We start from the raw sequence: 27,614 nt of genomic DNA, 5'->3' as shown, positions 1-27,614 counted from the left end.
ATAAGGTAAATAAGTACTAGGGATGTAATATACAACATGATGACTATAGCTAACACTACTCTATGATATAAATGAAAGTTGTTAAGAGAGGAAATCCTATGAGTTCTCATCACAAGGAGAAAAAATTTTCCTTTTCTTTTTTCTTTCTTTTCTTTTTATTGTACCTATATGAGAAGATAGATGTTAGCTGAACCTACTGTGGTAATCATTTCACAATATATGTGAATCAAACCATCATGCTGTATGCCTTATACAGTGATGTATGTCAATTATTTCTCAATAAAACTTGAAACAAATTGTGAAATACAACAGATATGTAAAGAAGAATGCTTAAAACAAATACATAGCTTAATGAATCCTTATAATAAACACCCATGTAACCAGACAAAAATATAACATTGCCAGCACTCCAGAAGCCCCCTCTCCCAGGTTTCCCCTCTTTGCCAGAACATCCTATCATTTGGGATAACCACTACCCCAGATTTATTGGTAATTACTTCATGTACTTCTATCTAGTTTTTTTCCCCCTTCTTTCTAGTTTTGTACATAATTATATATCCCTAAACAATGCTGGTAAATTTTGCTTATTTTTGAACTTTATATGAACACAATTATACTTCATGGATACTTTTATTTCATGCTGCTTTCACTCAATATTATATTTTTTAGCCTTTATCCATGTTGTTGCATGTAGCTGTACTTCATTCATTTTCAACTCTGTATAGTATTCCACTGTAAGATTATATCAAAATTCAGGTATCCTTTCTACTGTTAGTGGACATTTGGGTTGTTTCTTGCTTGGGGTTACTACAAAAATGCCCCAATGAACATTCTTGTACATGTGTCCTGGTGCATACATACCTGAGTTTCTCTTGGCTGTATTCCTAAGAACTTCTGGCTCACAAAATATGCATAGCTTCCACTCCACTAGCTACTACCAAACTTTTCGAACGTGGTTGTACCAATTTTTACACTCCTATAAGAAAAGGGGATCAACTTCTTAGAAACAAGACAAACTGTATCATTATTAATCATACATCTTTGTCTTCCAAAGCAGTATCTTCCTGAGCCAAGTGCTTCCTTATGGTAAATTCTAACCCACTGGCTCTCCTTTCTAGTTTCAGGTGGACTCAGAGTTTCTACCTCAGCATGACTTGTTACCATTAAGTGGATCACTGTTTCTCTTATATGTTACAAATTAGGTTCTTCCTTGGTAAAACTTGAAGGTAACAAACTTTCCTTTATCATAGGTGATATGTATAATTGTTACATTTCAGGGTAGGTCAGCCCCCGCAGATGGCTGATCTTTCTTGTTCTGTATACTACTGAGTTTGGGCCTTTGAGTGGAAGGTTAAGAGCATGAAATCTGGAGCTGGAATGCCTGGGTTTGAATCCTCACTCTGTACTTTCTAACAGTATGATCTTGACCAAATTATTTCACCTGATTCTCAGTTTGCTCACTGATAAAATGAGAATAAATAAAATCACCTACCTCATAGGGTGACTGTAGGGATTAAATGAGGTAATATATAGGAAGTACTTAGAACAGTGCCTGGCATTCTATTGTTTTGATATATATCCATTTCTGTTTTGTGGGCAATAGAGGGGTTCTGAACATGGGCTTAAGTCAGAAGGAATTCAGGACCTGGCTCTGCTCTTCCCTGACTATGGGACCGTAGGCAAGTCATAGTACCTTCCTATACCTCAGTTCTTCACCTGTATAAACTGAGCTAACGATTGCTACCTTGTACAGGTGCCATGAGGATGAACTGAGATGGCAAAGGCAAAATGCCAAGGGCTAAGTGTTAGTGCAGTACATGGTAGTTGCTACCATCTTAGCAGGTGGCAGCTACTTTTCCTGCCCTCAGATGCTGGGAGTGAACAGCTCCCGGGTCCTAAACCCTTAGCTCCTCTGCACTGACCAATGGGTGGCTGAGGAGACTGAGAATGTGTAGAGAGAGCATGAAAGTTACTCCCATTTATGTGTAGGTCTCTGGCAGCGTACACATAGCTGAATGAGACCCAGTACACTTTCTAAAGGCTCAGATCTGGGGCACCCCAGTATGCTGGTAACTAACAGAATACAAGTACTTTGTCTGGAGAAAGGAATTTTGATGGTGCTAGGGAGGAAATATCTACGTGAGTAGTCTTGCTGGAAGAAAAGGTTTTTAAGATGAGTCTCAAAAAATATGCTTGTAGATGGAAGTTGGAGAAAATACTGGTCATGAAGAGCTTTGAATCCTAGGCCAAGGATTTTTTTCCTGAATTCAGTAAGGATTGGGAGACCTTGTATTGCCATGTGTCTGTGAGATGGGAAATAGTGTCTGAAAGGCGCCCAGGTGTACTGGGCTAACCAACAGTGATTTAGAAACTCTACTGTCTGGCACTGCCATCAGACTCTATCTGGTGTATTTAGAAACTGATATTTGGAGAGAGATACGCCTAGTACAGTTGTAATGCCAAATTTTGTGTTTCCCTAACAAATTTCCCAAAACCAGCGTTAAGGTGGCTAGTCATTATTGTGACCCTCATTGTATCACCTTATTATTGCATGCAAACTAGATAGAGATAAAATGCATCTGTACCTGACTGTGGTGGTGGATACCTACACAGGTGAGAAAATTGTATAGAACGAAATACAGGCACACACAAATGAGTACAAGACTGGGGAAATGTGAATAAGATGTGGTGGATTGTATCAATGTCAATATCTCAATTGTGTTATTATAGTTAAGACATTACCACTGCTGAGAGAAATGGGGAAAATGAACAAAGGTTTTCTCTGTATTGTTATTTTTTACAACTGCATGTGAATATTTAATTCTCTCAACAAAAATTTCAATTAAAACTGCATTAGTAAAATTATGCCTCGTAGAAAATGTGCTGTCTCCAGTCACATTCCGCCTCCCTCAGTTACCCATATTTAGGGGATTCCTGGGGGCACACAAAATAGGCGGCATTATGTATCCTCGGGGCCCCAACTGGAAAGGAGAGCGAAGTGCCCCAAGAAAAGAAGTCAACAGAACAGGAATTGCTTTGCTACTTCGATCTAACTGAAACTGCCGGTTACAATTACCCCCAATTTTAGACAGTTCTGCCACAGTGGGTCAGCTTTACCCAGCTGTTTTCTGATTTACCCACGGAGTCTACTATGTCACTTCAGCGTCACTACCTGCAAAGGTAGGGTAAAAGTTATTCTATGTGTACATGAAGTTTATTCCCCCATCACCAAAAAAAGAGTGACGTGAAATTGCCGGATGTAGCATTTAAAAATTTAGGGTTTTTACCTGACCCATTGCTTTCGAAAATTACAACTCGCAGGGATGAGTGAACTCGATTTCTTGAGCGACTCGGAGGAGACCGTGTTAGCAGGGCAGCATTATTACGAACTCCGCAATTATCCTTTCTTTGCTATGCTAAAGGTTTCCCTTTCCAACAGTAGGGCTGACTTCGACTTGAACGAGAGCCCTGAACTTTTATAAACTGAAAAAGAGGGGAAGACTTGGCAGGCTGGGAATCCGGCCCCGGGAAGGCGTCCACCGCGCTTGTGAACAACTACGTGAATTTCCAGAAGAGAAACTTCTCTTCCCCACACTTGCAGACTTCCTCCGAGTCCAGGAGCGCTCCAAGCGGCCGCCCGAGCTTCCGCGTCTCGGGACAGGGAAACTGAGGCAGGGCAGGAGCGGCGCGCGCATCTCCGGCCTCGGCGCCCGCCCCAAGGAAGGAACCCAGGATTCCAGAGTTCTTCGCGCTGCGTAGGCTCCTCCGAGGCGCCCTCCCCCCGGTCCGCCCCGCCCAGCTAGGGACAAAGCCCGGAGCCCGCGCCGGGAAGGGGCAGGGCGGCTCCCGCGCGCTCCCCGCTCCCCCGTGGGCGCGAGACTCCGCCCCGCCGCCCCTCCTGAGGGAGCCCGCGCGCGCCCCAACGGCTAGGCTGCCGAGCCAGGCCCGCCCCGAATCCCCATGACGTCACCGGCGGCGGCAGGCCCCGCCCCCGGCCCCGGGCGGCAGGCCGCATGACGTCACCGAGGCCCCACCCCTCCGGAGCGAGTTCGGTCCTGGCGTTCATTTCATTCCTGTCCTCATTCCGAACATTCTTAGCATCGCTCGCGCCGTGCCGCGCCGCCCGAGCCGAGCCGAGCCTCTGCAGCCGCCGCCGCGGCCCCGCCGCCCGCCGCGGGCGCCCACCAAGCACTTTGCAGACTCGCTTCCACCCTGCGGGCCAGTCCGCGCGGCGGGGCCCGGGTTCGGGGCGGCCGCGTCCGGGGACAGGCCATGCAGTGAAGCCCCCCCACCCCGTCCACCTTTGCCCGGAGCCGCGGGCAGCAGCCCAGTACGTCCAGCCGGCCCCGGGGCAGGAGCGGTGCTAGGTGGGGGGGGGGGGGTGGCCCAGCCCGGGGACCGGGAGCCGGGCTCCGAGCTGAAGGCGGGGGAAGCGGCGCCGAAGTTTGCCTCGGACTCGCCGGGCGCTGCGGCAGCTCCCTTCGCCGAGGTAAGTTGGCGCGCGGGGCTGATGCTGGGTGCGGGGGGCGCGCGGGGCGCCGGGGGCTGGGGGCCCGTGGCGTACGGCACGGGCCGCTCTCTCTCTCCGGACTCTGCTTTGTGTGCGGCGGGCGGGTGGGCACGCGGAGGGCCGGGGCCGGGCCCCTGCGCCCGCCTCCCCGCGCCCCTTCAAGGTGAGCGGCCGGGCGCCGCCGCGGGAGTTGCCGGGACGCCAAGTTGGGCCGCGCGCTGCGGAGCCCGCGCGGCAACAGGCGGCCCTGGAGGCGCCAGGCCGGCCGCGCCCCCCGCGCCCCCCTCTCGCGCCCGTCTGCCTGCCAGCGCGCACACGCACACACCCTCGGGCAGTTTCCACGTTTTTCTCGGGGAAGTCAGAAGTTAGAGCGAGCGCGGGCTGGGAGAGCCGCCGGCGCCTCCAGGGAGCCCGAAGCCGGCCCGATCCCCCCACCGCGCCTCCCCAGCCGCCCCAGGCGCCTGGGCCCCCCGAGGCCGGCCTGGGGGCTGCGCCGACTTGTGCTGCTGGCGGGGTTTCGCTCCTTCTTCTCAAAGATGAAAGGAGGCACGGTCGTCTTTGCCGCTTCTCCAGGACTGTTGCTGCCGCCGCCGCTGCTTCATTGCACATTCAAGTGGAAAATTTTCAGGAGTCAGCAGAAACATTGTGTCCAAAAAAGACTGAGTCGCAGTTACCACCAAACCCTGGAGGAGACTCTCCCTGGAAAACTTCCCTTCGGTAGGAAATACTGGGGGATTCGTTTGTTTATTGGAAGAGAAATGATCCCCAGGAGGGGAGAAAATCAGGGTGCATTTCTGCTCTTTGTTCGTAGCAGCAACATGTTTTGTTCTAAAGTCCAGAGGCCCGCTTTAAAGAAAGTACAACTTCTATGAGTTTCCTTTTTTTCTTTTTCTTTTAATGTGTTTTTATTTTTTTTTAAACCGAAGCAACATTTTAAATGAGTTGGAAACAGTGGAGGGGCTCACACCTCCCTTCTTTTTCTCCCACGAAAATAAATAAAATCCAGATCATAATTTTCTTCGCTTTTTAATTGTCTTTTTAAAGATTTATTTAAAGTTGAATGTCACTGTATAAAAATATTTATGAAACAATGAAATACCAGCCACCAGCATTTCTCAGGAGGCTTGTTAACTTCTCAGAAGCAAGTGGCTGCCTGTGATTTGCAGAAATGAAAATTGACCTCAGTAAGCACTGGAAACTTAGAGAGAGATGATGTTCCAGGAGCGGGTAATGTAAAAAGGCCGTGTTTTAAAAACAGTGCTTTGGAGGAAGCCCAGGTCCTGGCACAGAAAGGTCTGCAAAACCTATCAGATTTCAAAATATTATAGTTTAAAAAATATATGTATTAAAAATGCTACAGATATTGCAAATGAGTAGAACACTGTCAGTTCTGGACAACCACGTGTTTCTTCCTCCCTACCCTTTGCCTTGATTGTTTCTGGAAGTTTAGGTGGTCTGATGCTTGGGGTGTGCTGGGTGCCTGCAGGTGGTTACCCGAATAGACAGATCCCTTCAGGAAGAAGTGATCCCGCTGCGTTGTCCGAGCAGGGAGTGAGCTCTGTTCTCTAAAGCTTGCAGTGAATTTTGGCTGGTGTTTTATGCATGGGGGCTTGTCTGCCAGGGTACTGTGAGGTGGTTTGGGGAACAGACCTCAGGCTGTGCCAAGTGCTTCATCCTTTCACTATTGGATTTGTGCCTTTCTGTAAATAGCAGGATCTTTGAGCCCCAAGTACATCTGAATGCTTGTAAGGGCCAGACTTAGATCCAACTTTGGTAAGAATCTTTCCTTTTTAGATGGAAATAGTAGAATCAATTACAAAGTGACTCAGGAAAGACAAATGGATTAGTTGAACCTTTGTCAACAGTGAGGTTTTGAATTGTTGATTGTTTTTTAGGGGAAAGGCTTATTTTTCTAATCTCACTATTCCCATAAATGGTCACAGATATTTTTGTTTAGTATTTCTTTCTATGTGCAATTCTGTGTTGGACTCTCAGGTTTCAGATTTTAAACAGAGTTTACAATTCTTTTATTTGTTGTTGATGTAAAAGAATGAGCTGATAAGCTGCATCCATTACTGGTTCTTGCCGATGGTATAAAAATGCCCATGTAGACCGTTTTATTTTTACGTTAATGATTAAGTATTATTTGATTTGCAGTTTTAGGAGAATATCAGCTACCTTTCCTTCCTCCCTTCCTTCCTTCTCTCTTTCTTTCTTTCTTTCTCTCTTTTCTTTCTCTCTCTCTCTCTTTTTACAAGTTTGAAATAAAACCAGTGTGATACTTTGCCTTGACAGTAAGAGTAAAAAACTATTAAAGGAAAGAATTTTTGTGTAGATTTCTCCTCTGTGTGATGTTTTATAAAGTAACAAATAGAACTCCATCCAGGAAACATGCCTGAGAGAGATTATTGGGGGATTTTTTTCTTCTTCTTTTCCCAAAACATAAACCAGGACTCACCGTGGCATATACTTAATGAAATTTAATTTAAAGAAGGAGGACACGCTAACTTAGTTTGAGCCAGACTGAACTGAATTTCTCACCAAGAGGTGCTTCCTGGCATTGTGGTGCTGTGTGTGCCTAGGCCCCAGCAGCAAATCAATTATATGTAAGGGCTGCTGGTGGTAGGGGGTTGGGGGGCAGCCTGGGGAAAGTCAGCTTCCTCCTTTCTTCTTCTCTGCCCCTCCCCCTCTTTTGCTTTATATAGAAAGAATTCTATATTCACATACTCAACTTTGGACACTGGTACCCCCACTTTTTTTTTTGGAAAAAGGACAAGTCATAAGGAAAAAAATGTTCGGGTTTTTTGCTGCTTGAGTTTCAGTCATTTATGAACAATTTTGAATTTTGTTGGCTCTGACGATACAGGACAGCAAGTATAAGAGGGTATTTCTTAATGCGAAAATTTGGTGGAATATACTTGTATTGATATGGGGATCTAGATCATATTTGTTGTCACATTTTCAGTAGAAAAATGTGACAGTTCGACAGTTCGAGAATGTAGATCCCAAATGTTAGATAGGCCTTTGGAGGAATGAGCTGTGCTGTTAACAATATTTTAAGGTTTCTTGCTTCTGAAATGGATTGACCTGTCATACATGGCGGTGGGACAAGAGTTTGTGCATCTGTGGGGTTACTCGTCTCTCTAATCTCTTGTGTTATTATGTGTTAGTTGTGAGCATAATTATACTGCCTGCAAATGATAATTGTAGTGTCTTATCACTCCAAAGGTTGGTGCAAATAACTGTGTGTATGATCCCATGTATGTAAAATGACCGTGCTCACATACAGACAGTAGGTAGATAACACTTTTAAGCTTGTATTTTAGGCATTTTATCTTGTTTCCAATAAAGAGATTGCGAAAGGAGAGAAAAATATTGTGGATTGAAAGCTGTGCTTAGAAGTTGGATCTGTTTAGTGATAAAACTTTTTGGTTTTTTTCCAAAGACTGAAGAATACTGGCCCGAGCAAGTGTCCAGCTTTCTCTGTAGAATTGCAAGGAAATCAGAGCCCACCTTTTTGTTGATAAATGCGGGCATTACAGCTTCCTCTTTCGAGTTCAGAGACTGGAACTGCAGAGTGCTAATGGCCTACTTCTGAACTCGGCAAGAAAAGTATATTGTAAGCTTTGACAGACTCAGGCTGTGCTGCTGGGCTATTGGGGACTGACCGATGACTGGAGTAATCTCTTACAGCTGCGCGGCGCTTTTTCTTATTTTATCTGTAGAAGCCACAGATTACACTGTGGTGTTTAAGTTAGATCCCAAGTCAGGTTTGAACAGTATCAGTGATATATTTTATTTTCTTGTTCACGAAGGTGATAAAATCAAGTAATTCAGGTCCATCCTAAGCACTTAATGTTTCAGTATTTAGTATTTTTGACAAATACTAATTTCGACCCCCTTGTATCGCAATTACTGAATACTTCTGAAATCAGGGAAGTTTGGGGCCTTTCCTCTTCTGGGGTAGTTTGTGGAATGCTAGAATATTTGGATCTAAATACTTGGAGTGTTTTTTTCTTGTTTTTTTTTAAAATTTTTATTTATTTTTTGGCTGTGTTGGGTTTTTGTTGCTGCGCGCGGGCTTTCTCTAGTTGCGGGGAGCAGGGCTACTCTCCGTTGCGGTGCGCGGGCTTCTCATTGCAGTGGCTTCTCTTGTGGAGCACGGGCTCCAGGTGCGCGGGCTCAGTAGTTGCGGCTCATTGGCTCTAGAGCGCAGGCTCAGTAGTTTTGGCACACGGGCTTAGTTGCTCCACGGCATGTGGGATCTTCCTGGACGAGGGCTTGAACCCGTGTCCCCTGCATTGTCCCGTGGATTCTTAACCTCTGTGCCACCAGAGAAGCCCATTTGGAGTGTTTCTGCATGGGTTTTTATAATTTGTTTCAAAGCTGTGGGCAGTTGAGAGTTTTCAATGTGTAAGATTGTCATCATAAGCTTCCTCGACACTGTCCCTTGTTTGAACTCAGAGTGGAAATCCAACCATTTCTTCAGATACATTCGGGCTTTGTAGTGGTGCAGCATAAGAGAATTTTGAAATGTGTATTTATTTTAGTCAAAGCAAATGGGTTTTCAGGAGTGTTTCTTACTGGGTGGGTCGCTTTCAGCTCTTAAGTTCTCCTTTTGTCCACTGGCTTTTTGCATGGTTGGGAGGATTCACTGAAAATACTTTCCATAGTCTGGGAGGCCTGCCTGGCTAACTGTGAAACCACTGGTCTCTCTTCTGATTGGATAAGGGGTGGGGGGAGTTCCTAAGAGGCTGTCTTTTCTACTTTTGTGGCAGGCCCAGGGAGGAAGGCTCTATCCTGGCTGTATTTTGCCGCTAACCCCCCAGTATTAACTATCCTGATGCAATGCTTCCTGCCCTTTTCACGTTAGTTTTTAAGGCTGTGTCCTAGGATTTCATTAATGGTTTTAGTATGAGGAGCAGAGCCCAGCATTGGAAAAGGGGTTTAAAAGAAAAAGCCAGTTTATTGATGAACAAGTTAAGCACCACCATTGTCTCCATTGGGAAGTTCTGGTTGCTTTGAGGCATCTGACAGGTTTAGATGTACGTGTAAAGTGACTGAAACATTATTGGCGGGGGTAGATACAACAATGGCGAGTGCTGTTGTTTTTACATATAAACTGAAAAACTGCTGCTAATGGTGGGAAATGTTAATTATGTGAGAACATATTGAACTTATATTCTCTGGCATGAACTTTTAAAAGAAATGCATGAACTGTGCTGCTTTTTTATAAGCACAGCTTTCTAATTATCATAATTCAGTTCAGCTCTGCTCTTGGATGGAGTTCAAGTGCAATCTCAATTTAACTTGAAAGGAGGTTTTTTTTTTTATTTTAACTGAGAATGTTTAAGAAAATTTGAAAAGTTCATCCAAGAATGTTGTCTGCTTAGGTGTGGTTAATTGGGGGGATGAAATGAGTGGCTTTCTGTAATAGTTAATTAGATCTGAATATTAGGATAGAGGCTTTTTTTTTTTTGCTTTGTACTGTATCCAAACCTGCATCTTGTGCTTTTTTTCATAACCAGATGCTATGTGTTGTTGAGTTCTCTTTGAAAACCAGTGTCTTTTCCCTGATAGTAAACTAAATAGATATTCTGTTACCATCAATGATATAATCTCTGCAAAGATAGGAACCTGTTTTGAGAGAGTAGAAAGAAAGAAATGCAGAAATCTTATGAATTCATTTGCCAAAAATCACTGTTAATCTTTTATACCACCCAAGACTTTAGAATGTGATATCCTTATGTGGTCATACTTAATGGCATTTTGTAAAGGGAGTCATCTTTGACAGCATTCATTCCAGTGTCCTTTACATTTTCTGTGACCTTAGTGTCTTTTCAAAAAAAAAGAAAAAGTTAGTGAAGCCCAGGTGCCAAATCCTCTGTGGAATCAGTTTTAATTGGAAGAAAGAACATCTTCAGCTGGACCTTCCGACTTTCGTCCAGTCTGACTTCTGCTAAAATGCAGACTTCTGCCCGAGGAAACCAAATGACTTCATTTGCTCTGGCACTTGAGAGTCCGAATTCACTTCCCTGGTGGTGAAATAAAAGGAGCCAAGTGTTTTAAATAGCCACTCCCCGAGGCCCGCCTGCCCGAGTGTTTTGAGAAAAGCGCATTGTCTGCTTGCAGCTCTAGCTGGGAGCTGGCCTGGCTCGCCCTCCCCCCAACCAGACAGCTCCGTTTCTGAAGTTGACATCTGGTTTTCTCTCTGTTCACCTGATGTATACCACACACGTGCACACATGCGGCGTGCACGCATGTGTCCTGCAGGTAACACAGGTCTTTGACATTGAATGTGTGTATGTTTCAAGTCACTCCTGGGATAGGGGGAGGCTCACAGCTAATAGCACAAAATAAAATGTAAACATAGTAGCCATCCCACATGCTGCTGCTGCTGGGTTTCTGTCCAATGGTGCTTTCTGGGTAGGCGTGCCTATTGTTGTGGCAGCAACAGGCGGCAGAAGTTGGGGCACCATATGGCGGATGTGGGCCTCAGATAAGCTGTCTGGTAATTTAGCTCATCAATAGCATTTTGATATGCTTCATTTTCAGATCACCCATCACTGTGGCTGGGGCTATCTTGGGGGCTGATTCCGAAACCATTGAAACCTCTGGGAGCCGATGCTTCCTTTGGTGGAATCTCTTTCAGCCCTTTCTCCTTTTCATTTCAAAGCTTTTGGGAGACAATGGTGGTTGGTAAGAGTTAGAAAGAGCTATATCAGCTGAGGGAACCTTCAACCCCGTCTTGAAATCTGGAATGCTTAGAAGACCTCATCAGGTATTTCCATTGACAGAAAAGCAGAAAACAAGCTATTTAATAGCGTTTCATACTGGCAGAGCCAAGAAATTCCCATAATTCAAAATTTGCTTTTGTTCTAAATACTGGGAGGATAAGACCAATATGGTTCTTATTTTGACAAAATGTTTCTAGTTTTGTTGTGCATTAAAAATACCTCCCTAATTTTTTTCCACCTTTCATCAAGTGCAAAAATGATTAATATCTATGTAACTGAAAATCAGAGGAAGTATTATCTGTGATTCGGAGGCAAAAAGCAGCTTCCTTTATGACTAGGAATTCTTAGAGAGGGAAATGCTCCTAGAACATCTCTACTCAGATGTTCAGTGAAGCTGAAGCAAAACTAAAATCTCTGCCACTGGTGAATCGACTGGGGGACTCTTGCCTTGAGTTGCTGGGGCCATTTCAGGGATTCTGCACATAGTAGGTGGATTAGTGGAAATTTCATCATGTGCATGCCCAGGTGCTTATCAGCCATATGAATCTCATTCAGCAAACATTTGTGTCCCTGATGTGTGCCAGGCACTGGGGAAGCCAGGGTAAGACTGTCTGTCCCTTTCCCCACCCAGCCTCTCTGCACATTCTCAGTCTCCTTTCCAGGCCTCCCGCCTTTTGAATTTGGGGTTTCTAATTCTTGCTACACAGATCTGTTTACATGGCTAATGCAGGATGGTTCTGACGCAAACCCAGGGCAGCCTCTTTCCACGCCTGTCCTAGAGAGTCTCTGCCTCACCAGCGATTCCCGCCTGAGCAGGTGCATCACAGCCTCCATGGAGCTTTCCACAGACTGGGCATCAGCCCTGGAACCTTAGGAGGGCTGGGATAGGTGTAGTGTTTCTGTATTTCTAAGAGACCCCAGAGTGGTGTCCACCTCTGATTGGGAATTATTACTCTAGGTATTCTAACTTTTATCCTCAGATGGAATCAGGCTAAATTTGCCTCCTAACTCTAGATTTTTCCTGTATCTGTGAGGTGATGTACCTAAGAGCATATACTGACTGTTTATGGAATTCACTAAGATCTTTTTGGTTGGTTTTAAAGATATGGCTACACAAAAATGCGCAGGAGAAGCAATACAATGAGCAGAACCGCCTTCTCCGTGCTCAGCACACATCTGTTATCCCTTGGGAAGGTAGCAGTTGTTTCCAGATGTGATTATAGAGGTGAGCCTCAGGCTCCCTGGCAAGGAGTTTGAGGACTAATTCTTGCCTGGCTGTTTGCAGAGGTAGTTTTCATTTTTGAGTAGTGGGGATGTTCATAGCGGGTCTCACGTGATGCACCTTGATATTGCAGAGTGAGGGCATAGGAAGGGTGATCGTGACAACATCCCAGAGGTGAGCATGGTTTTGCTGCTGATAAACCATACTCGGCTTTTTATTCTTTCCTTTCTTCTCTCTTCCTTCTACCTTAGGCACTTTGAAATCTAGGGGCTCCCAGTTTTGCCTGGAACTGTTACATTGAAACATTTTCAGGGGTTACTGTGTGCCAGGGATTTGGTGATCAGCCAAAGGTGGTCAATGAATGGCCATCAGTAAAACACCCCTGCAGAGTTTCCAATTTAGCAAGGGAAACAGGCATGTGAAGAGATTAAAGAGATCATCACAATCCAGTGGGGAAGCTGTGTTTTTCATATTTCATGAGTTCCAAGGTGCAGTTTTTTTCCCCCATATTTGAACATTTCGAAATTAGGATGTGTCCTGCAATCATGGCTGGCCAGGTGGTGGTCATGACCCATGATGTGGTTGCGTACACTCATCACAGCCTGCAGAACAAATGCAGTGGAGAGGAAGAAAATTCCAGCGTCAGTCGCTAAGCATTCCTAAGAATGTATGTATTTGATGTCGCCAGTGCTCTCATTGACACAGAGGGCAGTACTGTGTGGAAAAGCATGGATGTTGATCTCTCTGAGAAGTTGTTTTAGTATATCTTACCCACTTTTGTTTGCTCATATAGTTTCCTTTTTATATCTGCATAAGATTGACATATGATAAAGTTTCAATATTTATAAAATACAGTCTCTAAGTGATAAGGCTGTGCTCTGGCAACGTGTTTTGCAACAGTATTTCTTAGAAATAAAGTCATACTGCATTTAACAATCACTGGTGTCTTAGAGTTGATGAAATGTTGATGAAATATGTTTGCATCTCTTTCCAAAAGGATCTGGGAGATTATACATCATTGATGGGTTGCTTTGAGGGAGTGGATTGGGAAGGGGAGGGGCTTTCATTTTTACACATTTGTAGTTTTCAGGAACATACATTTTCTTAGGTAATATCAGAATAAAGGGGGAAAAAAAAATCCAGTGGGGTAAGTGCTCATGATATATCCAAAGAGTTGTGTTTCCCAGTGGTGGAGACTAAAGAAACCTTTGTAGAGGAAGTGATGTTGGAATTGGGCCTTGAAGGGAAAGCGTGTTTTTTTTTTTTTTAATTTTATTTTTTTGACCAGATGCCGTTTTGGGATTAGAGTGGGACTAAGTTGTTAAATAAACAAACAAACATCTCCCCCACCCCCTAAATACTCTCCAGAGTAATGAACTCAACCCTAAAATACTAATAAAGAAGTTTCCTTGCCAGTCGTGAGCCGGTATAGATCTAAAACTTGACTATGAACAGTTAATGAAAGAAGCAAAAGGGAGGGTGGGGTCTGGTTGTGGGGAGCTGGAAGCTTCCTGATTCTGGTTTGGAAAAAGGCAGGATAATAACATAGGTTTAAAAGCACAGGTTTGGAGTCGGACACACCTCAGTGCGACTCTTGGCGCAGCCACACTTGTTCTGTACCCTTGGACAAATTACTTCCTCTCTGAGCCTCCGTGTCCCCATCTGTACATTTTCATAGAATGCCTCCTGTGTGCCCGGCACATAATACATGCTCAGCAAACAGCAGCTTCATGTGCTGTCTTGTACACCAGGTCTCCCTGGAGTTCCTGCCAGGTCAGCCTGGACGTTGACTCTCAAAGAACACCCGAGGCTGAAGCAGTTGCTAAGAAGAGCCAGACTTATGGTCTCGGGCGAATGATTGAAATCCAGGAGAGGTGAGGCGTCCCGTAAAGTCCTAGACCATTTATCTCTTTGAACCACACTTCCCTGATTCATAAAGTAGAGGAAATCCATCAGTAAATACGCAATATCTGAGGTCATTCCTTGCCAAATGGTAATACCAGTTAAATGGGAATGCTTCCAAAGATGGGTAGCATGGTGCACCTATATCCACTCGAAAGGAAATGTCTTCCTTAGGTTCTTGCTTGGAAGCCACTCTCCCAACTTTGGGATTGGGTTCTGAAAGTTCTTTTCCAAGGTGTTTGTATGGAACTCATCTTTTCATAGAGAAGCTATGCTCAAGGCCCTGGACCTGTTGGTAAAGCCATTATTGAGGAATCCCTGCTGGAGTTCTGAGGGCATCAACTCTGGGTGTGAGAGAACAAGAGGCAGAGAGGTACCTCCCCATACCTTTGCTGGCCTAATTGCACCTCTTAACCTGTTTAGAGGCAGACTGCTTAACTTCTCTGTGCCCTCAGTTTCCTCATCTGGAAAATGGGCTGGTGTGTTACCCACCTTGAAGGGCTGTGATAATATGTAGATAAGAGCTAGCTCAGTAGGCTAGAGCTGCAGGTGTGACTGCTGTTAAGACTTATCCTATTCCTCCAAGTACTCCAAGCTCTGGAGTTAAATCTCTGCCCCTCTCATCAGATTCCTTTCTCTGGGACTTAAATATAATTCAAATAATAATTCACACTCATGTGTGAATGGCAGACCATCCCTCTGCCAGTATATTTGCATATTTTAAGAGAATGTTTGTTAGTCCCAGGTGAGTGTCTAAGTTGGGTTAGTACTGAGGTACTTCCTGGGCAGATGAGCTGAATACTTTCTGGATGCTGGTGGGTAGAAACCTGTGTTTTCAAAGCCAGAGGCCCTAGGCTGGTCATGCTCCACTTGACACCCAGGTACACTTCAGGGTGTGTCCATGTCCCCGTGTTTTCAGAGCGGGGCCACTCCCAGTGACTGGTTTGAGCAGTTAAGACTGCTTTGTGTGAGCCTAGGCTGAGGACCACCTGCATTTTTGCTCATGTCTTCTTAACCGGGGTATATAGAACTGTGTGTTAATCTGGTTTCCTAGTTTAAATTAAAAATTGAGGTTAAAAATTGTTAAGAGAGATGAGGAGACTAGTTGGGAAATAAAGGCTTTTAGAGGCAGGCAGACTGATAGTTGAAGAGGGGAGAAAGGTAGATTAAAAAAAATGGTTTACAACCTGTGAATCTACTAAAAGTCACTGAATTATACTTTTAAAAGGGTATGTGAATTATATCTCATAGAAAAAGATGGAGCACGGTACTCCCAGCACTCCTCACACGGTGGTACATTTGTTTTGCTGGTCAAGTGATTTAAGATTGATATTCAGAGCAATGACCTAATAATAAGGGTTTACATCTCTGCTAGTTTACTGGTTTTAGTGCGGAGCCTAAAGGTATCCATTAGAAGTATCTACAGTGGAAGGTGTTTTTACTTAAGAAAGAATAACTTCAGTAATGTGGGATGACTTGCTCCTTAATGATAAACGTTGACTATGTTAACCGCCCGTATGGCTTACACTTTAAACAGCCTGTGGACTAAATCATAAAAGATAAATAAACTAGGAGATCACGAGGGAGGGAGACCTGGAAGGCACGTGAGGCCACAAGTTAAGTATCGAATCTGATTTAAGTTGATTTAAGATGGTGAAAAGTTGAACCCAGCATAGGTTAATTTATACCTCCGAGTTTCAGGTTCTACTCTGCCCATTTTCTTCTTTTTTCTTTTTGTAAAACATCGCTATTGGAGTATAATTGCTTCACAATGGTATGTTAGTTTCTGCTGTATAACAAAGTGAATCAGCTGTACATATACATATATCCCCATATGTCCTCCCTCTGGCGTCTCCCCTCCCCCCTGCCCATTTTTTTCTTAATTTTAACTTTTAATTTATTGCTGGGTCCTCCCACCAGATGCACACTGTCTTCCTCATAATAACTGTTTGTGGTAGTTTTTATCCACTTGTATTTCTAAAGGATTGTTCTCTACCATTCCTTGTGGCTGTGTAACTTCTGGCCTGGTGCAGTCCTGGTTTGGGCTGCTTGTGGCGCAGCCCTTAATCGCGCCCTCTTTTACTGTCAAAATGTCCCAGTTTGGAAGATAAGTGATATGGTCATCCTACGAATAGGAACTGTTGAGGAAACTGGCTGACTCTCTAATTAAGCAGAATAGAGAGAAAAATCTCAAGCAGGGGACTTTTGAGGTACCCTGATATTGAGCTCATAACAGTGTTATTCTTGCAGCATCCCAGGCTGTTTCTGAGCTTCAATAGAGGGGAGTTTCAGAGAACAACTTTTCCTATAAACCTGTGCTAGTTTCAACCAAATTGTTTCAAACCCTCTGCTATTCTGTGGATCAATTCATAACGAATTAAAAAAAGTGTCTCATCATTCATGGGAATGATTCAGCACTGGTTCATTTCCTTTTGGACTTGCAAAGTTCAATTTAGAAGTTTTTCCCAGTGGAATTCTGAAAGCTTTGTACTGTGTGAAATCTGGGGATTTCAGATTACAGATTTTAAAACCTGTAGTTTTGGCTCTCTTGACATTCTTAGTTTCAAACTTGCTTATCTTTGTTGTTTGGGAGACTGTAATGATGTCCTATGATGTGCCGAAATACATTGGACCCGGACCCAGTATCCACAGGGGATTGGTTCCAGGACCTCTGCAGATACCCAAATCCTCGGATGCTCAAGTCCCTTATGTAAAACGGTGTAGTATTTGTATGTAATTTACACACATCCTCCAGTATACTTTAAATTATCTGTATAGATTACTTATAATACCTAATACAATGTAAATGCCACGTGAATAGTTGTAAATACGGTGTAAATACTAAATGTTAATAGATACCAGCTTGTGGCATATTCACGTTTTGGTTTTTTTGAATTTCCTGGAAATTTTTTTTTTCTCAGATAGTTTCGATTCGAGGTTGGTTGAATGTGGATTTGGAACCTGTGGATACAGAGGGAAAATGGAGTGGAATCTTAGAAATTTTAGTACTTTGCCTAAAACCAAAAATAATTGTAATGACACTGCTCAATTCCAGGTGGTTCTCTTAACAACACTATTCATTTAGTTATTTTATCATGTGCTCTAGGCAGTAACTTGGGCAGGTGTTCAGTTTGAAAGAATGGCTTCTGGCCTTTGCTGTTGAGAATTGCGAGAACTATTTCCTTGTTGGGGTGGTTCACTGGGAGAAGGCATTTGAGGGTCTTCCTAGGGCTGGGGTCTTGGTCCCTCCACTTCCAGCTGTGTGGGTTGGATAGCCCTTGGTCTTGGCTCTCCCTGTGACCTTGGGCAAGTCACTTGAAAATCTTTGCTTTCCCTTTCTGGTAAGATGATCCAGCCTGCTTTTGAGCCTAGCTTTAGATTAAAGAGATAAAATGTGAGAGCCTTAGGCCAAAAGGTCCTGGAGCAGTGTTGTTATCTGAGCCATCCCGTCCACAACCCCACACTCCCTTCCCTTTTATGGAGGAGGAGCAGTACTGCTGAGTCTATTCCATACCTCTTCTCTCAGTTGTGCTAATTCCCAGGCCACCCTGGGAGAATTTGGATAAGAAAGGAAGGCTGACAGGCCAGGTTCTGTCTTAAGCCCATTCTTCAGCATTACCTTAATTTAAACCTGAGAGCTTTATTTGTGGTTGAAGAAAGTGAATCTCAGAGAGGTTTAGTAACCTGCCCAAGGTCACACAGCCAGTGCAATGGGGACCAAAATTTGAAGCCAGTTCCTAGATCTGTGTGACTTCACGGCTGCCAGGCTGAAAAAGACTGCCTATTAAGTCACCTGTGGCATTTGAATGGTGTTTAGATTGTGACATTGAAACAAAGGTAGACTTCCCCTCTTTTGGTGTATTTGTGCAGAAAAGGCAGACTACTTAATACTTTATTTTGTTTTGTGTTCTTGGTGGTCCATTTTACTCTATTTTCAAAACAAACCTGTGGCTAAGGTCCTAAGATGTTAGGTGTGACCCACTCAAGCCTTTCCTGCCCCACCCTAGTCGTTCATCTTCTTGTGAGGGGGCAAGATTCACCTCCCCACCTTGATGTCAGTCTTCAAAGACTGTGGGGACCCAGAACACCTCACCTCTCAGACTGGTTATATGAAAATGAGAGGCTATCTGGGGACTGGGTTGATCTAAACTGCTCTATAGCTGTGTTGGGGGCTCTGGCAAGAAGCTGATCTGGTTTGGAAGCCTGGAACTGGACCTGCCAGTTTATCTGGTTTTCCTTTGGAATGTGCTCTTGTTGGCCTGCAGGCAGAGTAAGTTAGCCCCCTCTACCACCCGGAAGGCCTGGATATGGAAATGCCTTCATGTTGGGGGTAGGGTTTTTAGGTAGATGACCTTTGGGAGTACTTGGGAACTTGGGAGATGGGGTGAATTTCTCCCCTCCCCACCCGGGTGACCAGCTGGAAATATGTTTTAGGCAGTGATGTGTGATGGACAGTGGCAGGGGCAGAAGGGAAAAGGGAGTTAACTGCTTTCTTCAGAGCCCTTAATAATCAGGTCTCTGAAATAGACAGCAGGGACTTTGAAATGGGATTGCTACCCATCTTTGATGTCATGGTTGGTTTTTAGTGGAAGGTTGTGGAATAGTTGATACTGTCTTACTCTTGTTCACCTAATTCTGCTGACTCTGGGCCAAAAGGGGCTGGGGCACTGATGGCCAGTTTCTAGGACTTGTGCTCCTGTCTTCCCCTCCTTCCCTGTACTGGTTTGCCCCCTTCTTAGAGTTGTCATATATTTCCCAGTGCCTTTTGGGTACCTCTGCTGTTGGCCATTTTGGTGTTGCCCTAACGTTGTGTAGATCTCTCTAGTGCTATATATATTAAGCAAATATAAAAGCATGGCTTTGAAGTCAGACCCAGGTTCCAGTCCCAGTTCTGCTTATTGGCTGAGAGGTCTTGGGGAAAATTATTTAGTCTCTCTGGGCCTCTGTCTCCTTATCTGAAAAATGAAAATAAAAAGAATAAGTAAAATGATGGAGTATGGCGAATGGCCCACAGTGAGCTTCTCCATTGGTTGCCCCAACCCATTCTGAAGTCTCCTGCTTCCTCTGTCCTCCAGTTCTCTGTCCAAGATCCTGAGGGTTTTGTCCTAACCAGAATGGACCAGTCTGACAGGAGCTCATTTATTTGCTTTTCCATCTTCCTCCTTTGGGTTTAGTTTTAAGCTTTTTTCCAGCTTCCCTTCTTGCTGGATTTCCTGCTCTGTTGTTTTTCTCTCTTCAGACAATTTCCCTTTTGCTTTCATATTTTCACACACACACAGACACACACATGTGCCGTCCACTTTTTTCACCCTTTCTCCTCTGCTTTTATCACTTTGAGATCTTAAAGAGACTGCCCCTTCAGTTTCCTGGGTTTCACCAAAAATCGTCATCAGCAAAGCACCACTTCTTGATTCTGCTGTTTTTCACATTGGAAAGCGTCGGATCTCTTGACTTAGGGAGTTACCGGCACTTCCGGTAACTATTTTGCAAAGACATAACTCATCCTGATTCTCATTACATTTTTGAATTTGTGGAATTACATACATTTCTTCCACTTACCTGTTTGACCTTGGGCAACCTCTTTATTTTTTTTGAACCCCAGTTTCTCACCTGTAAAATGGACATAGTAGTGCCCTTCTCATGGTTTATAGTGAGGGTTAGCACGATGCCTGGCAGAGTGTCTCATTAACGTTATCTGCTGATTATAATTACGGCTACTCTAAGTAGCCATGACTTAGAGTGCCAAGTATCTCTTCTCTTAGCATCTTTCTGTCTTTTTGAAGGAGGGGGACAGGAGCAGTGCCTTATTTTTATTTATTTTAGATTTTTAAAATTTTTATTATGAAAAGTTCAGTATAGTAGAGGGCAGTGAACGTCCCTGGACCATCATGACTTAGCAACAATCATCACCCCGTGGCCATTCTTGTTTCTTCTAAATCCCGGGTTCCTTTTCCACTAGATTATTTTGAAACAATCCCAGATGCCATACCATTTTATCTGTAAAGGTTTAGTATGTATTTTAAAAATATAACTCTTTTTAAAAAACACCAACTGTAATATCATCACGCCAATATTTTAATAATAATTCCTTAATGTAAAATATCTAGTGGCTCTTCAGTTTTTCCTTGATTGTCTCATCACTGTTTTTCCATAGTTGGTTTGTTTAAATCAGGGTCCAAACAAGATCAAAGGTTATCTTTGGTTGTTCTGTTTCTTAAAACTCTTTGAAGATCTCTTCCCTCCTTTATTCCCCCTTGCGGGTGATGTGTTTATAAAAGCCTATTTCTCTTGTCGAGTTTCTCGCTCATTCTGGATTTTGCAGTTGCATTCTCTTAGTGCTGTTTATCATGCTCCACTATCCTCTGTATCTCCTATAAATTGGAATTTAGACCTAGAAGCTTGGTCTGTTTGAGGTTTAATGTTTTTTGTTTTTTAAGGCAGGAATATTCCATAACTAGCAATCCACCAGGAGGCACGTGATGTCCAGTTGTCTCTTTCTTTGTGTGTTAGCCACTGATTTATGATCTCTACCTGTATCTGTTGTTTCATATGGGCTTCGTAAACTGGTCATATTCCAGTCCTCTCATTCTTACTTCATTTATTAGCCAAAATACTCATAGAAACTTTCTATCATCAATTGTTTGGTTAACCTGGCATATAGTTGTACAGAAAAGGCAGGTATGTGGTTTCTTTTGTTTGTTTGTTTGAATATCATTATGCAATCGTGGATTTAAAATTGTCAGATTTTTTTTTTTTTTTTTGGCGGTACGCCGGCCTCTCATTGCTGCGGCCTCTCCCGCTGCGGAGCACAGCCTCTGGACGCACAGGCTCAGCGGCCATGGCTCATGGGCCCAGCCGCTCCACAGCATGTGGGATCTTCCCAGACCGGGGCACGAACCCGTGTCCCCTGCATCGGCAGGCGGACTCCCAACCGCTGCGCCGCCAGGGAAGCCCTGTCCAATGTTTTTGACTCTGTGTAGTTTCCTCTTCCTATTGATGCTCAAATTGTACAATCTTTGGGCAGTGAGAATTTCTTTAGTTGGCTCCTGTGTCCTTTTGATGTGACCCTTATTGATAGCAGCTTCCTTGCTATCCTGTGTCTTTTGTATTCTTGGAGTTAGAATGAACCATTTCCACAGAGCTTGGTTTCTTTTAGTGGGAAATGCTATTTCAGAGCTACAACTTGGGTAGGGTCTCTGTCACACACCCCTCGCCCCCTTCAGAAATGGATCCCACCTACCATGTCAACTTTTTGGTCCATGATAAAAACTTTCCTTGCACACTTGTCTCATGTTTGGCCCCTTTGGCTCTCATTCTGCCATTTCCACTCTTGTGCTTGTCATCGTGTCCTTTTCTCCCCTACGAAAAAGGCCAAACTGAATTCCCCCAGGACAGTTCATGGCTTGACTCTCATCTTGAAGGCCAAAGCTCACATTAATTTAGGCTTCACGGAAGACTTTAATCATTGCTTTCAGTCCTGTCTCCCTGATGGTTTGTTCTGTGCCTTGTTTAAATAACCAGAAGGTGAGAGATTCCTTATCTTAAGACCGCTCTGAGCCATTCAGACTGCAAGCTGTATTTTGATGATATTGTTGGGGTCAATTTACACACATGTGTTTGAATAAATACTGGTTGAATTAAGTTTTGTACCTTTCTCTCCTAAAGTGTTTAAAATAGAGTATATTTAATCTCTCACTCATTTAAAGAGTTTATCACTAACACATTATTTTTATAAGCTAAAAAATTTTAAAGCTCTGGTTTTAGGCAGCTGTGTGCACTGGAGTCCTAGATGGAACACGGCTCTTCTGCTGTTGTGGGAATACAATAGTAAGCCTTTAAGTCTAAAATGAGTGTTTTTTGTTTAATGAGTATCCTATTAGACTTATTTTTAGTAATTTCTGCCTTTGCTTTTTGGAAATTGTTTGATGCCCCTGTTGGTGCGTCACAGAATATGCACTTAGGCCAAACGAAAATCTCATTTTAAATACATCTACAGTGGTCTCTCCTCAGAGGTTCCATTCAGGCCTGAAGTTTCAGTTTCAGTAATACTTTTTTGTTTTGTTGGTGAAACAAAGCCCTATGCGTTCACAGTCCAGCCAACACAGCCTCACAACAGAATGAGTGAGTAGTACTGAAATTATCATCATTCATGACATCCCTGAGAAATTAACCAGCATCCTGTCCTGTGAAACTTTGTATACTCATTTAATATCCCTACCACACCCCTTCCCACCGCCCTCCCCCCTTTTTTTTAAAGGCAGCAAGCTTCGTTTAATGGTTCCTCTGTGTTAAGGAAAGTACAGTAGAGTAGGGGTTTATTCCCTTCCCCTTCCTCCAGGGGCACAGAGAGAGGGTGAGGAGCCCTATAATTTACAGGCAGGCGTCTGTGCCCCGAGGTTAAACTCGTTTCACAACGGGAATTTTCTTTATGGTCCTGTGGCTCCCTAACACAGGGGAGGCAAGTGGTAAAAGCTACCAAAGAAAAGCTGGACTGGAGCCACTGACGTCATGTCAGTAAATCTGTTGGAGGAGCCCAGCTGGGCAGGGCCTGCCAGGCAGCCCTTGCACTTTGGCCTTGCCTGGTCAACTGGTCTTACTGCTTCCTCCATCCCCCATGGCCCCCCTCCCCCTCCCCCCTGCCATTTTTGTCTTCTTTTCCCCCTTCCCTCTGTGTGACTGGACTGGTGTTAAAACCTGTAAACGGTTTGAAAGCCACCCCTGAAACTGGTCCTGTTCTTAATGCCCCTAGGGGGAGGGGCAAGGAAAACCCAAGGATTGGTGGGCCAGGGAGGCTTGAAAACTTTTCACTAGTGGGCTTTCTTGATGATGAATGAATCTATGGGGCTGTTACGGGGAGCAGCTAGAGGTGCCAGCTTCTGACTCTACTTTTAGAGAGTTTTGCTTTTCAGGACTGATGTGCCTGTGTGTGCGTGTGTGTGGAGGGGGGAAAGAGAAGGCTGGTCAGAGGATGGGTGGAAATACTGAGTTGCAGTCTTCCTGTAGAGGATGATTTAAGAGAGTGAGTTCCACCATGAGTCCTTTATTACCCATTACTCATTGGTCAGCTAACCCTGAACTCTTTCCCTGGTTTGCAACTGTAGCAGTTAAATTTAGAGCTACATGCCGCTTTCCATCTTGGGTATTTGGAGTCACAACCCCAGATGCGCCTGAATTAAAACATTGCTGTGCTAAATCTATTTTTACATCTAGGGGAATGATATCTAAAAATAAACCTCATCCCACCTGTTATTCACTTTTGGGAAGTTTGGATGCTATCAAGTCACAGCCCACAGATTAGGCTTTTGATCATGGCTTCAAATGTGGCGTCCACATTCTGCTTTTCCTGCCCTTGGTGTGATGTTTTCATTGTTTCATTAACCATTGTCCTCCTGTTTATTTTGCTGTGAATAGTCATTTGCAAATAAGAGTGAAGCCTAGGTTCAGATTGGTTTTCAAGTTCCTGAGTCTTAGGGTCAGAAACGTATTAAAAGCAGTATCTTATCCATGAATCATTAGATGAGTCAGTTCCTGAAACCACTACAAGCCTCATAGTTCTTGGCTACAAGCAAAAGCAGGAAATCCAGGCTTCAATAACTTCCTTTCCCAGTCCTGGCTATAGTCGCATTGGTGGTTAGGTTCTGCTGCCTGCCTTTGTAAGTGGTAGAAAGATGTATGTCTGAGGAACAAAGACACTCAAGTCAATTTACTGAAACTGTTTATAATTTGTGGTCTTGCTCTGAATGTCAGGCTGCATTGGCATACCCTGCCCTGCGCAACTCAGCCAGGAAAGGCAGCTGGCTCGGTCCGCCGAGGTGCCCCCAGAAATGCACAGGAAATGTTTCAGGGAGCTTTAGTTAAGCGTCCAGTGAATCCTAAAAGTTGAGGGCATGCAAGCAGACATTAGGGGCAGAAAGCTCTGGAGTCCATATGAATAGCTGAAGTATCAACTTCTTTTGTTTTGTTCGCCTAGTCGGGAGACAGAGAAGGGAGAGAGAGAGAGAAAGGGAAGGAGGGAGGGAGGGAGGGAGGGAGGGATGGAGGGAGGGAGAGAACACACGAGTGCCAGCCTGCCCCGAGCTCTGGCTCTCTTGCTCTTGCTTTTTCTTGCAGTTTACTTCCTTATGTACAGGGTCTTTTTTTTTTTTTTTAAATTCCTTTTGCAGTGTTTCAGGCCAGTCTTACTGACTTCAAAATCAATTTGGTAACTCTTTTATTAAATATTGTAAAGAGTGAGGGAGAAACGTGAAATGCTGCCTCCCAAAGTCATGGGTCTCCACACCCTGTATGTATTTATTCTCTTTTATGAGCAGCCCCCCCTTGTCTGCCTTCATAAGTGGGGGCAGACTCAGGCTGGTGTCTCTCTGCTGCTTTATGGTTTGCTGGTGAGTTTATGAACTTTTTCCATCTTAAAAAAAATTAAAATTGAGTGTGATGCGTTTTCAGTTATTAACTCTAATGTTCTTCTCCGATGCTAATTGGTGTTGGCCAGCTGGAGGATTTGAGAAAGTGGGACTGAAACTAGACTTTTTTCCACTAGGTTTACATGGAGTCATTGGAAGTTCTGATAGGAGTCTAAAAATAGAGTGGGTAGACAAACCCTGTGAAAAAAGATGAGGAAAGAGAAGAGAAAAATGAACCTATGAGCGGTCACATATTGATGCTGTCTTTTAAATTGAGCTTGTTTCCAATTCATAGTTAGCGATAGCTCAGAAAGGTCAAATTCTATTTCAGCCTTTGTAAAGGATAAAGTAAAAGCAAATGCAAAAGTTTGCCTGCCTTCTTAATGAAGCCTGGCTGATTCAGAGCACAGCCAGGCTGGTGGGTTCCACTTTGTTCTTACTGGTCGTTTGTATTTGGGTAATTCTCTATTCAACTTCAGTCTGAGCTGAGAGGTTCTGATGAGTTTTTGAGAAAGGTGGACTCATCTTCATTTCAGAGGCTGGACTGAGAGTCATAATATCTGACTTTGGTTTTCCAGATTTCAGGCTTGTCCCAAAAAACCGCTTAATCCTAGGTGAGTTTGTTAGGAAATCACTGAAAATATATTTCCCTTATTAATATGTGAAGAGTAACTGTCTAAACTTGGAAGAGATTTTTTCTTATGTTGTAAGAGATACAAACCCAATTATTTTTATTTGTCCTGCATTGATCTGAGAGTTAATTTCTTTTTAAGGTAGCTTTCAGGTTGGGAGTGCAGATTGAATCTTGAATTGCTTACCCTCTCTGGACCAAGTTGTTCAGGCTCAGGGATTGATTCATTAATTAAAATCAATGTAAATGGATTTGTAAGCCTCCTGTAACAGATTATCTTATTAGCAACCACACAGAGCAGCCCATGATCTGGGAGGAATGTGTTTGTTGCTCTAGGTGAAGTAGACCCCCCACTGATGGACTCTTTGGGTCTACTTTATGAAAAACCCAGACGCTTTTGTAAGGAAGGAAGGAGGCTTGCTTAACCTTTACACCGAACAGATTCTTCCTATGGAAAATTATTTTTAGTATGCCTGCCCCAGAAGGCTTTAGTTCTGTGTGTGTATTTCTCTACCATGACTGTGTCTCTCCCCTACCTCTGTATTCATGATTCAAGGACATTTTTGTGTACTGCCGGGTTCTGCCTGTTTCCAGGCAAGATTCCTGCCGAGAACCCTCCTGTAAAGAGGAAAGGAGGAACCAGAAATAAATTCCTATTTGATAACAACAAAGTGCTTTTTTTCTCTGACCCAAGCAACCAACAGGCAAACTACAAAGAAGACATTTATCTGTTATTTGACGATCTGGCTGTACAGCTGTGCTTCCTTGGAGTGATGATAAGAAGACAAGATGGTACCTTTGGAAACCTTGTGGCTTTAACAAAGGTCAGAGTTCATTAAGCTGTTGTCATTTATATTGTCATTTTTTGTAATTGTGCCAGACAGGTAGATATCCTCTATAGTTAGACCAACTTACCCACCTTCTCTCTGATGTTTGGATCAAAGGGGGCTGTCATTTCCAAGCTGAGTTGAACTCTCTCTCCTGAATCTTTTGGGATTGAGAGAGCAATCCTAGTTGGTCTTTGATGCTCACCCTACAGTTCAGGGAAAAGCTAACTGGGGAGTAGATGTTTGACCCATGGGTACACAGAAGCATAGAATTAAAACTGATTTGCAGAGAGAAAACAACAAAGCTGTTGTGCAGAGGAGGAGATGAGAGACCTTGGGAATAGTCTCATTTCCGGATGGTTTTCCATTTCCTGGTTTCCATTTCCCATGAGGGCTGGCTGCAGTTCCTGATTCGGGGTCATCTGATAGACCCCTTGGCCTTATAATGAACCCACGTTCCCCTACCCTTCTTTTTATTTTTTTCCTTAGGTTAGTGGGAGTGGGTTTCTGTTAATTGAAACCAAATGGTCTCTGGCCGACTAGTTTGCTGGGAAGTAAGCCCCGTGTGGTGTTCTGGAGAGGCCCTACTCAGTGTGATAGCACACAGCTTCTGCTTGGTCTGCAAGGCAGGGCTGCTGTCCTGGACCCAGTTCTCCAGTATGGATTCTGTCTGAGGGAGCTAAGCAGGTAGTAACAATAGGGTTACCCTCCTAACCTGTGTTTCAGACTGGAACATTTCCAGGCCTTATGTAGGCCTTTCTGCTGCCTGGTTTGCCATGTGGTTTAGGTTGTACGGTGCCTTGGTTCAAATGTGGCAGGTGAGGAATTTTTCCAGTCATGCCCTGGGGCACTGAGGAGTTCTGGTGGCTGAGCACCTGGAAGGAGGCAGGCCAGGTGTGTCATTAGACCTGGGTGTCCTGCCTAGTGGCGCCACCCTTCACTTCCTCCTCTGCCGTCTCTGATCAGTGTGGAAAAGCATGTGCTCGGTGGCCTTTGGCAAATGCTTCCTGATGATAAATCCAGTGTGCATATGTGCACGTGCATCAAGCTTCCTCGGTCAGGGAACCTTCCAGGTTCATTTTATTAGCAAATGGATTAAATGGCAAACGCCTCTCTTGAGGAGACCTATAAGATGTGTGTGTGTGTGTGTGTGTGTGCCCCTGGGGATGGTGTCAGAAACAAAAGGCCTGCTTCATCTGCTGTTCCCCAGATTGGGGGGCATTGGGGGTGGCAGTATAAATGAGCAGGGAGGAAGATTTAGGTGAGACTTAACATTTAGAAATAGCAAAGTAGAAGTTGTTAAAGAGGATAGAATTTGTTTTGGAAAACCCTTACCATGTACATTAGGAGACATATGCAGTATTTGTTGGCATCTTTTACAGATT

The 27,614-nt window shown here is 44.0% G+C and overlaps 1 protein-coding gene across 4 annotated transcripts in view; it reads left to right on the top strand.

Annotated features, from left to right (window-relative positions):
• The first annotated feature begins 4,357 nt into the window (after positions 1-4,357).
• Positions 4,358-27,614, top strand: part of TEAD1 (TEA domain transcription factor 1) — a 262,180-nt gene continuing 238,923 nt past the window's right edge. For 2 of the 4 annotated variants that reach the window (XM_004279174.3, XM_049713805.1), the window contains exon 1: positions 4,358-4,489. Coding sequence is in view for 1 of the 4 variants with exons in the window: in XM_049713802.1 (XP_049569759.1) it covers positions 26,176-26,226 (51 nt within the window). In the remaining 3 variants the exon portion in view is untranslated. Of the gene's footprint in view, positions 4,490-5,024; positions 5,228-26,096; positions 26,227-27,614 lie in introns of those variants that run through there. The other 2 variants (XM_049713802.1, XM_049713804.1) reach the window with 2 other exon arrangements.

Source organism: Orcinus orca, chromosome 8 (assembly GCF_937001465.1).
Source record: "Orcinus orca chromosome 8, mOrcOrc1.1, whole genome shotgun sequence".
Lineage (NCBI taxonomy): Eukaryota > Metazoa > Chordata > Mammalia > Artiodactyla > Delphinidae > Orcinus > Orcinus orca.
Note: the sequence above shows the minus strand (reverse complement) of the source record. Positions and strands in the feature narration are given on the sequence as shown.